This window comes from Convolutriloba macropyga, unplaced genomic scaffold (assembly GCF_964194025.1).
Source record: "Convolutriloba macropyga unplaced genomic scaffold, txConMacr16.3 SCAFFOLD_2408, whole genome shotgun sequence".
Lineage (NCBI taxonomy): Eukaryota > Metazoa > Xenacoelomorpha > Acoela > Convolutidae > Convolutriloba > Convolutriloba macropyga.
Genome location: NW_027449136.1, coordinates 1443 through 12783, shown reverse-complemented (window position 1 = coordinate 12783; position 11341 = coordinate 1443). Strand labels below are relative to the sequence as shown.

General features: G+C 36.3%; 1 protein-coding gene across 1 annotated transcript; it reads right to left on the bottom strand.

The window, feature by feature from the left end:
• Positions 1-201: 201 nt before the first annotated feature.
• LOC142354813 (uncharacterized) lies at positions 202-10024 on the bottom strand. Its single transcript, XM_075407181.1, has 8 exons — positions 9862-10024; positions 8848-9134; positions 6883-7067; positions 4914-4978; positions 4394-4582; positions 3388-3587; positions 2794-2854; positions 202-876 (listed from the first exon to the last, which is right to left on the bottom strand). The coding sequence occupies exons 1-8, from the start codon at positions 9958-9960 to the stop codon at positions 331-333; spliced, it is 1632 nt and encodes a 543-aa protein (XP_075263296.1). The 5' UTR covers positions 9961-10024; the 3' UTR covers positions 202-330.
• Between the last annotated feature and the right edge of the window lie 1317 nt (positions 10025-11341).

Sequence of the window (11341 nt, the reverse complement as noted above, 5' to 3'; positions counted from 1 at the left end):
CCTATCAGCTTAATGGACAAATAAATTGAACGCCCAGAAGGGAATATTTTTATTACGAAGTAGTATATATTTTCTAGATATTTCTAACTTTTACGTAGAGCTAATTTTTATGAAAAATGATGAGCTATTACTCTACGGTGAAGCCAACCTGAAAACATTTTTTTTTCATTCATGCCGACCAGTCAGTATAAATTTAGAAAAAATATTTAAAAAATTTAAATGTCTCATATCCACGTCTCCATTGAAATTAAGTAATACACAATAATAAAAACAATATAAACTAACATGATGTGAAAAAATCGATGATCGAATTAAGTTGTAAAGCATCAGCTAAGATTTTCTAGATTTCAGTTGAATCAATCCAGCCGAATCATCAGAAACGTTGTAAAAGTCATTCGCGCGTTGATTCTGACCGGTTCCATAGTAGTCTTGGGGTTGATCTGCATCATAGACACTTGGTCCAGCCGGCTCGTAATTCTCAGCGAAGTCAATCGGTTTGCTGAAATCTGATTGTATATGAGCCGCACCATTGGGATTCGGAGATGTTCCATATAAGGCGGGAAAGTTACCATTGCCATTGTAACCGTATAGGTCGTTGTTTGCTGCCCCGTAATTGTTTCGTGGGGGTGGTTCCGAGTAAGTGTCGTCAGGTGCTGACGGCGGACTCAATGAAATCTTCCTAGGAGTTCCGTAACTTGACGAGGATCCTGAACTCAGAGGCCGGGGTCCTGGTATCTGGTTTCGAGGGTCGGGTCCAGTCGGAGTGGAAGGCAGGGGTGGTCTCCGGTACCCCGATGATGACCCACCAGTTGTACTTGTTCTTGTGGGTCCGTAACTATTGACGTCTGTGTAATCATTTCGGATTGTTTCTACTTTCTAAAAAGATAATCACCTATGGCGAACTCAAATTGAACTAAAAAATTTTGTATCAAGGCATTATCATTTTGTGTAGAGACCTAAAAGCGCAGTTTTAAGATAAAGAGATGTTGTTAGTTCAAATTTATCTTGTCAATCTAGTTAGTTAATCATCTCAACACTTTTGGACACTTCGGACACAAATACTTATCACGCGGAAAAGCATAGTTTTTTTTGTGAATTTAATATAATGGTAGTTGGATGGATCTAGGAAAAAAGATAGATTGTCTGAAGAAAAATGTTTCCCTATAAACTTAGTTCAAAGGTGTAATCGAAAACTTAGAAAAGAGCAAAAATATTGGGAATCCTTCAAGGGTTTGAGAATTTCAGGTGCCATGAGATCAAAGACCATAAAAAAGTGTCAGGATCAAAATTTCTGTCAAAATTATGGTTAACTTTATCAACTCTAATAATTAATATTGGAAACTAAAATTGTATAAACGTGGTTTTTTGAAATCAACTTTTCCGAAGAAATGTCTTTCAATATTACGAAACTGTCAAGCCAAATAGTAAACACATTGCTTGGCCAGTGGCGGCTTTCTTGAACATATGTACTCGATTTTGTTGCTCAGTTTATGACCCATATTATGAGATAAGTGTCGTAAGCTTGTGTAGAAAAACATATTACACTAAGCGATTACCATTCAAATTTGCTTCAAAAACGGATAAATGTGCAAATATGTTCCACGATGCGTGTTTTTATGGCTAGTGTGAAAACTATTTACAGAATTTTGCAATTAATTTCCACGCCATAAATCACTAGTTTCCACGCGTCACCTTTTTCAATCGCTGAAGTATCTAATAACCAAGGTATTGTGAATAAGACCGAAATGAAAGAAAGCCGAAACGGCAATTAATAGCAGAAATCTCCTCGATATTTACTTTGGACTGAGAAGACAATTAGCAGTTTTGCAATTACCCATAGCGATGTTCGTAATAACAATAAAGTCTTTTAGTCTTTTAAGATGATCCCAAATAAATACAAAATTCGGGCAAAAAAATGCTTAGCTAATCACATGCTTAAAACAGAAGAATTGGTTACGTTTATCAATGAATACTAATTACCAAAATGTAAACCTTTCATAACTTTTCAAAAGATATAAGTAATTGATTTCAATGTTTTCAATTGATCCATCGAGGAGAATGGTTGCAAAAAATAGAAAACAGCGACCAATTGTTGTCACTGGTCTCCACAAAAAGCGAAAGTTTTTGAAATAGCTTTTTTTGGCGTTGGTCAGGTAATGCGGATCGTAACGCTTTTCAAAGAACAGCTTCTCAGCTCTATTCAGGTAACAGAGAACATAAAAGTACAAAATAATTAGGAAAACAACTTTTCAGCTGACCTGGAAACAAAATCAACAACTTAATTTCATTTGTTAGTTCAGGTTATACGTTCTCTGATTCTATTTGTATTCGTGAAAAATTGACTGAAATTAGCAGTTGCAAGCCTGCAAAATCAAGAAATGTACTCCTCTTTGTCCCTAGAGGTTAAAAAATGCTACAAAAATGTCAACAGAAGTTCTGTTTAAAAAAAAATAGCAAGATTCATAGCGGACTGCTTTTCATCAATTTTTGCTCTCAAAATTTTAAATAAAACTATTAATTATAGTAACAAATTGGTCATAATTATTGGAATTTTTTTGATATAAACAAAATAGCCGGTTTATAGCGCATATTGATTGGTCAGAAAAATATGGCCCCAATAAGTTCAAAAAGCACACAAAGCAAAAAAAATTCGGTCAAAATACTTGACGCCCGCAATGGTACTTACGATACCATTCGCAACAGTTTACATAAATAAATTGAGCATCAAAAATCAACAAAATGATTGATATTATATAAAAAGGGATGGGAATAGTAGCAATTAAGGTACCATACCGGAATCATTTTGTGATCTTTTCCCATTAGTGGCAGTTGCACAGTCATCTTCTTTTCGGGTCTGAAACATGTTCTTCGCTAACAGAGAAAAAGATGGACCTACATGGATACAATCAGCCACCCCCCCCCCCCCCTTACCCATTAACCCAGAATATAGAATATAGGACTATAGAACGGCAAAGAAATTGTAATGGATCTTTTTGTAAGCATAGAAACTACAGTTGGTTGTGATTGACAAAAAATAGGCATTCCTAGACAAACTGGGACGGTTATCTGCTATGATCTTGCATGGTTTTTGACAATAACGGCTATCTGATAAGAGGCAAGTTTGCGACGGTTATATGGTAAGATTATTACACTTCTGGTAAGCCTTGTAAGAGGTAAAAATGTGCTCCTTTTATGTGAGAAAAGAGCTGAAGTTAATCTAAAAATTCGGAAAACACGCAGAATTTGAAAATTTGCCGCATTCAGTGTATTTCAGCGCATTCGACGCATTTGTTACGTCAGAGTTAGCTAAAATTGCACATACACCTCAACTCGGGTAACGAAGATAGAGTTAATTATCATGCCTCATTTGTTAACATAATAACTTACGTAAGTTCGTTCTTCTCCAGTTGTACAGCCAAGCCGGGTGCGTCTTTGTAATACGATCGGGACCTCCCGGATGTAGAGGCTGGGTCCATATAGGGGTTGAGGTCGAAGCACGAAGAGAACGCACCATTTGAAGTGGACACATTGGACCCATCCAGAATACTTGGGATTAGAACTTGGGGGTCTTGGCCTTTAAATTTGCTCTGAAAATGAAAAACGACAGAAACTTACATTTTGGTGCAGTTGGTATCGTGATTTAGTACACTTTTTCTTAAGAACATCTTTATAATTGGAGTTCACGGCCAATCATGGTTATTAATATCAGTTCAGTTCAAATCACTTTCGCTACCTTCTTGGAAAAATCTTTTGAGGTATTTCTTCTTTTCTCGCACCCAAATTTTTCATGCCACTGATTTACGATCCATACGAGGAGACATAAAACTTTGAGCTCCACCTCTCATTGGGTGAGACGTCACAAACTCATCAGTATTGATTGTGACCGCTGATTGTGTGACACAATATTCCACGAAGCCTCCCTTTCAAACGGGTGAGACAAATATTCAAAAGTTAGCTTGCGTTTCATGTGTGCCTATAATCTCTCGTCTCTTGCAATCAACATGATTGCGGACCCGCGGATTGCAAAAACCCACTAAAAGCTACAGATAACCTGGCAGGCTGCACACTTCTGTTATCGGCCAGAGTAGCGATACGTTTGAGGGTCTTACGAATTGCTGCTGAAAATCCCCCAAGCGACTCAAATGCCAAAGGAATAAATTGAATTTATGATTAAATCAATTAATATTGTGAGAAAGAAAAGTTAGGTTAGATTTTGACTTGCAATGAATCATCTAACATTTGCGTAGTGTATTCTTTAGTTCTCGAGAGAAGCTACAAGTTTCGTCATTCACGTTTTCAACTTTCAACTTTGAAAATTGTTCAGGTTATCATTATTATTCACACATGCTAATACTCTTCTTGACAACTCTGACGAGACCATACATGTACTTACATTTTTGACACATATGAAGACCATGTCATCTTTCACTCTGTAAATGATGTCTCCACTTTTGGAGGGGGGCTTGACATAAGTACCTCTTCTGCAGCACAGCTTGTAGCACCCGATCACAGACACCCCCATTAGCATCCCAGTTGCCAACACTGCTGCCATCACTAAGTACTCCAGGTGTGTGGATGACACCTGGATGCAATTTAAAGGGGTTAAATTACCCCAGCCCAATATACGTTACCCGAAGATATCCCTCTTCTCAGTTATTTTTGCAGCAAAGAATACCAGTTCTAAAAATGGATATCCCGGGTCAACGTTTGGCGGTGAATTTTCGTAAGAAATGCGGTGAAATGTTGAGAAAAAAAATTATCACCGCGTTTCTTACCAAAAATTCACCGCTTTCACCGCATTTCTTACAAAAACTCACTCAAAAACCTCCACCAGGATACACCACTGAGTTAAAAAGCGGGGGTCATTAATAAAAAGCTCGTTCACGTTTGATGATTCATAGGGTTCTACGTACCTTTACAATTTGGGTCTCGCTGCTCTCAGATGTTGATGGAGGAACAGTAGACACGGGAGTTGTTGCTGAAAAGTAAAGCAAATGCTTTTGCGTGTGAGGAATTCATTGATGTCGGAACTGCGCTGAACTGTGAAACACACATATCATGAGGTAATGCGCCGGGAAAAACGACTGGCGAGTTGATTATCTTAGAAACTGAAAGAAACGGTATCAAAGTGTGATCAAAATGTTAGATTAAATTTGTAACAACTGCCGCAAATCAGCACCCATTCGAAACGTATTCTCCTGATCAATCTCGACAATCAGAGATTCAGACTTCCCCGAGGAAGGAAGTTCAAAATAGTGTTACAACCACTAGAAGATGTTAAAACAGAAAATTAACCCCAAGTTCAAAATCCGAATTTGGAACCGTCAAATTAAGATGAATCTGTTTCAGAAGCGGAATTTCTCGCACAAAACAAATACGAAAGCTCAAAATCTGAGAAAGAAAATTTAAAAAACAAATGAGAACCCAAAAGTTTTGTGAAATTGATAAGTTTTTGGCTAAAAGTAGGAAAAGTGTGATCTGATATATTGAGAGACTTATTAGCTAATCCTGACAACTTGACATTGATTGGATATATAATATATATTTGAGATCAACTTTGGTATCAGACTTAAAACGGCCCAGGGAATTACACTCATGTTAAAATTTATAATGCTTGAGGAACCATGTTGATCATTATAATGATTTTTCAAAAAAATCATCATTGATGGATTTCTGCTACTCACGATTTATTTTTTTGGAACTAACGCCATCTCTACAGATTTTATGATCCCATTTATGATTTTCAATTCTCTTAAATAGATTATTAGGAATCATGATGTTCTTAGGTAAATAAAACCTCAAATATAATTAAACTCTTCGATTACGGGACCTATGTTTCTTTGCTTACCTTCCCTCAGATATGTAGCATGAGTACTGGCAACAATAGTGTAAAAACAGCCTATTTTCTATTCAAATTTCGATATTTATTTTCTTAACTAGTTTTAGAAACCATTGCGTGTCCAGCCTTCAGAAAGATGAATTTAAAAAAACTTCGCGTTTTGTGGAAACGAGTGATAATATTTCCTCCACGTTTTCTTATTATTATAACCACTTTCCTCGATGGAATAGAATTACCCAAAACCGTAGGGAAATAATTTACCTTCAACTTATAAAAAGGCTTAAATTTTGTATTTTGTATTCATTGATAAACGCAACATAATTCTACTATTTTGAGCATGTAATTAGCCTAAAACTCTATGGCCCAAATTTTATTAGCAATTTTTTAAGACGAAATTTGGAGACTTAATTATTCTTGTGGAGCGTGCAATGGGTAATCGCAAACCTGCTAATTGCCTTCTTAATCCACAATTAGTACCGAAAGGGAAGGGGATATTTTGAAATTAATCACCAATTAGGCTTTCTTTCATTTCGATCTAATTGACAATATCTTAGTTTAAAAGGCTACGCGTGGGAACTAGCAACTTATGGCGTGGAACTTAGTTACCAAGTATTGATGATAGGTTTCGCACAAGCCCAAAAACACGCATTGTGGAATACAGTTGCACATATATCAAACAGTTGTACATATATGAAACAATTTTGAACTAAATTCGCGCAGTGTGACTAGTTTCCACACAAGAGTACAATTCTAATCTTAAAACATGGGTCGAGAAAATAGGAAATATAATTGAAGCATATATACTCGAGAAAGTCGACAGTGGCCACCTAACGACCACGACAATCGGGTTTTTGCATAAAAGTTGAATTAATGTTACCATCCACGCTGAAGTCATCTTTATCAGACCTTCTTTCGTCGTTCACTGGGGTTCCCGTGCAAACCAATACATGATCTGGCAATCGTGTCCTAATTTTTGGACTCATCAGCGTGGGTTAAATTATACATGTGAACCCTTGTTCAACTACGTTCAAAACTAAACTCACGTCTTCGATCACAATATTCATCAATGACGTCATCAGGTGTGCATCTGCATTCCTTTTCGTCCATTCGGGTGCAATTCTCACCCGCACTGCACTGACAATCTATGTCACATTTGGCACCTGACTTTCCGGGTGGACACGTGCCCACTACTTGTTCACACCTGTCACCAGCTAGGTATTTCCCACACCTAAAGAGTAGCAGCTTTGCATTTAGATTTGGTGAACAGACCGAACGGTCTTTGTCAATATTTCCCTCTCTCGCCCCCCCCCCCCAACGAAAATATAGCCCTCCCAATAAATATTGTGTAAAAACGATAATGGGGGTATATATTCATGTGCACTCACTGAAATCAATTCCAGAAAAAGCAGTTCAGGTCCCGATCAACAGTCAAATATTTATTTCTACTCTTCAGGTCGGCGCATGCACGGAAACCAATAAATATTTTTTTGTAACGTAAATGTTGCGTAATCTTTTTCATAATTGCTAATAAATATTTAGAGCTTTTGTTATGGAAAAACGATTTTCGGTTTTACAAACTTTCTCCTGGAAATTAAGTTAATAGTTGGAAATATTTTGATTAACACAAAGGCTTCAACTACATTTTGCTTTCAATCTTTCAGAACAAGTTTTTTTGTGAGCTCCTGGTCAGGAAATTGTTGACTTTTCTAGTTCTCTTCTTTACACATAAGGTTTTAGGTGGCTCCCCTAAGGAACAAACAAGCTCAGGAGTGCCCTTTTTTTCTTTACTAAATAACTATGTTCGATTTGTTGCAAACATCTAAATCAAAGATCGAAACTTTTCCAAAGACTGAAAATTGTAAACAAAACCAGGAGGGTACAACTTGTTGAACAAAATCCTCCTAGAATCAGCGGCCGTGGGCCTTGATATGAAACGATCTCAACAAACACTGGATTAAACTATCTGCTAAAGCATTACAAAATATGCTTGTAATACCGATTGTCAATTTGCGGGTTGTAATAATGGAAGGGTGAAATGATAGGGGTGTGAATTATATGGTGAAATTATATGGAGTGAAAAAGATGTAGAACCCTTTCAAGATTGCAATAAGATTGCAATTAGAAATAATCCGAATATTTTATATAATCCGAAAAACTCAAAATAGTTTAATAACTTAAATACGCCGAAAATTTATTCTTCTGTTCTTTGTGCCAATTACTGCTTAGCAACGGTCCCTAATTGTTAGAATATCGATCAAACTATAGTCTTAAACTTAGTGAGAATTAGAAAGAAAGTTTAACTTACCAGATTAGAAAGACAAAAGCAAATTGATTTTGATCAGAGAATTTATATAAATGAATCGTCAAGAAATGATGCTTAGAATCAATATTCGGTTCAAATTGTTGAATCTAGATAACTAATATTGGTGTGAAATTATTTGATGTAAAATCTTCCTAGCATGTATTGAATGATTATGATACCACAGTAAATGTGAACGAATTCTTAGAAAAGTGTAAATGCATACCATCTATGTTCCCCCCTGCGACTGATTTCTGGGAAATTTGCAGAAGCAAACCATATTGGGTAACCCTTGCGACCCCCACTGTAAATCATGGTGCTAGGATTAGTTTTGTATCTTGACTTTCTCGCACTGATAATGGGTATATATACAGCTGATTTTTGAGCCTTTTTTCATCCCCAAAATCAAATCACCATCTTGATCTAATAATCAGATCTCTCCTGTAAATCTCTAAATTATACTGTAAAATATCATTATTGTTATTCTCTCATTTTGAGAAATTAATTTTTCTACTTAGTTAAAAACGCTTTTTATTCGGCTTGCGAAAACCCATAACCCAACACTAATGAATCGGCTCCAATATCATTTATGAGTTCAGCGCTGAATTTCAGCACATTTTAAAAGGGTATCATGTTATCACTGGTTACCACAGGATCTTTATAAAACGGAGGGAATAAAAAATTGCAGAAAAAATTTTGAGCCACCTACTGGCAGCGTCCGTTCGTATTATCACACAAAGCCAGATGATCGCAGCTGCAATGGGTGCAAGACTCGGAACCAGCTGTGGAATAATGGTAATCGTTACAATTCTTCTCACAGTTGAAATTTGGGTCAAACCCGGCCTTGCATAGACACCTCCCGTCCTCTTTATCGCATATATCTTTCGTTAGATGTTGCAGGCCATAAGCACTAAAGCATTTATGACCGCGGCTCTTGCATGACTGTTCGCAGTTTTTGCCGTACAAGCCGTCCTCGCATTCTTTGCACTCGTATACCTGGAAACATTACTTTTGCTCTTTTTGTCATTCTTAGAACTAAGAAATCAACAAAGACCGCGAAAAATGAACTGCAAATTTTAGTTCGGGACCAGTACTTTCCGAATTCTAAGCAAAAGGTTTACCATGAATAAATTATACAATTCAGTAAAATAATGCGATGCTAAATCAAAGATTTATGTGTCGATTCTCAAGAGATTATCTCAGCATCCGCAATAAAATTTCCTTGTAAGGATATTTTCACCAAAAATTTTTAAGTCCTGATTTTAAAATAATAGTTTATACAAAATCTAAAGCAATCTCAAGCTAATTGAATATCGCTAGAGGGAATTTGAAGAATTTAAAGTTGAAGTTGAAAGTTGAAAAATACACCTCAACCCCCAATACAGAGCAATTGAGTTGAGAGCACAGGGGGGAACTATGAAAAATATAGCACATATTCTTTGTGCCAGATAGAACATATACTGGGCTATTTGGGTTCATAAAAAGCTCTAAAAATAAGGTGCCCTATGTATCCCTGAATCCCTCGGGTCGTTCCCATTATAGCCCCCCATGGAATTATAGTCCCCGTGAAAATATAGCCCCCTTTATGGTATATTACCATGATTGGGGCTGTAAGTTATCTTACCAATAAACAGGGGTGGGGTTTTAATAGGAAAGAGCCCATCTCCCAAGACAATTTTTCGATATCGGTTATCAATTTGATGATAAATGTCCAATTTTGTACCTCTTCGCCGCTGTCTTTGACGACCTTGACTTCTTTGAACCCTGATGGACATATGCATCTCTCTCCATCACATGCAGCATCGTGTCTATCAAGGGGCATTTTACAGTAATGACTGCATTCCTGTTGACAGTTGATCCCTCCTTTGTCAGAAGGACATTTCTCACGACAGCTGAAAGAATTTGCATTAGCAAAAATGAGCACTAAATCCTATCCTTAAATATAGATTTCTAGTTCGTAACTCCTCTTACTCTAGTATTCGATACACGTTCATCAATTTTTCCAATTTTTTGAGCTCGAATTTCTGATCTCTCGTTCCTACCTACTCTCTTCTTCCACGCTTTCCTACCTCTGCGTCAACGTTTCCTGCAACTTTTATCGCATTAAATTTATTTTGAGTTCTCAAATACATTTCTAGTGCGCTGTGTATAATAATAATAATAATAGGATAATATAGGTGAATTTTCAAAAAAAAACAAAAATAGTCATACAAGCCCAGGCTGAGATCACAGACCGAAAGTTTGCACCTTCAAAATAAAATGAAGACCCATGAACGAGTTGTGTGACGCTCAAAATCAAACGGTCTGCAGACACGGATTTCAATAAAGAAACAAATTTGGGAATAGTTTTTATAAGATCTTGTTTAATTTCTTGATTGCCAACAAAAAGTTTTATTCAAAGTTTGAAAAAAAACAAGGAGACTCGGTAATGTGCGTTCGCAAATAAAGTTCCGACCCCGCTCATCCACGTTTTTGGAATAATTTTCTACCAAATGAACAGATCGAAAAAAATTCAAGTATTTTTCAAAAAACTGGCGTATGAAGAAAAATATCGCCTCCAACGCGAATACTTCAGTGGAGTAAAAAAAAATCCGAATTAGATTGATGAGATCTGCCATTATTGAGAAGGCGAGGCAAGACGAACAGCAAAATCAAACAACAACAACAAACATTAATTACATCCAAAGCTTTATGTCCATTTAAAAATATCTAATTGCAAAGTCAAAATAGCGTCAGATAAACTGAAACTGAACTTGTACTTTAGTAGAAAAATTATGGGACCAGTCCATAAAAAGCCTCGGTTACAATTAGACAAAAACGAACAAAACCAGCAATGTTTACAAATTCGCTTAATTTTTTAAAAACAATTAATTTCAAAGTAATGAAAACCATTATATTTTAATTAAAAACACCTAAACGTTATGTTATCACCAATACCTATAAAGGAGGGCATTAAGAACTGTTTTTATTCAATTTTTTATGCGGTTACAAAACGAACAAATAAAGACAACAAACAAAAATTCAATTGAAGCTTGCGAGAAAACGCTGTCAAACACGTCAAGCCATATTTTGCCTCTCAAAATTTGTCCAGTTGCGCCTTTTGCGAATGCCAAAAAAGTTTTATGTGACCTTTCATTAATGAAACTAGGTAAAACTGACAAAATATAGAAAAAGTGGTAAAAAATAAGAAATAACTTTGTATT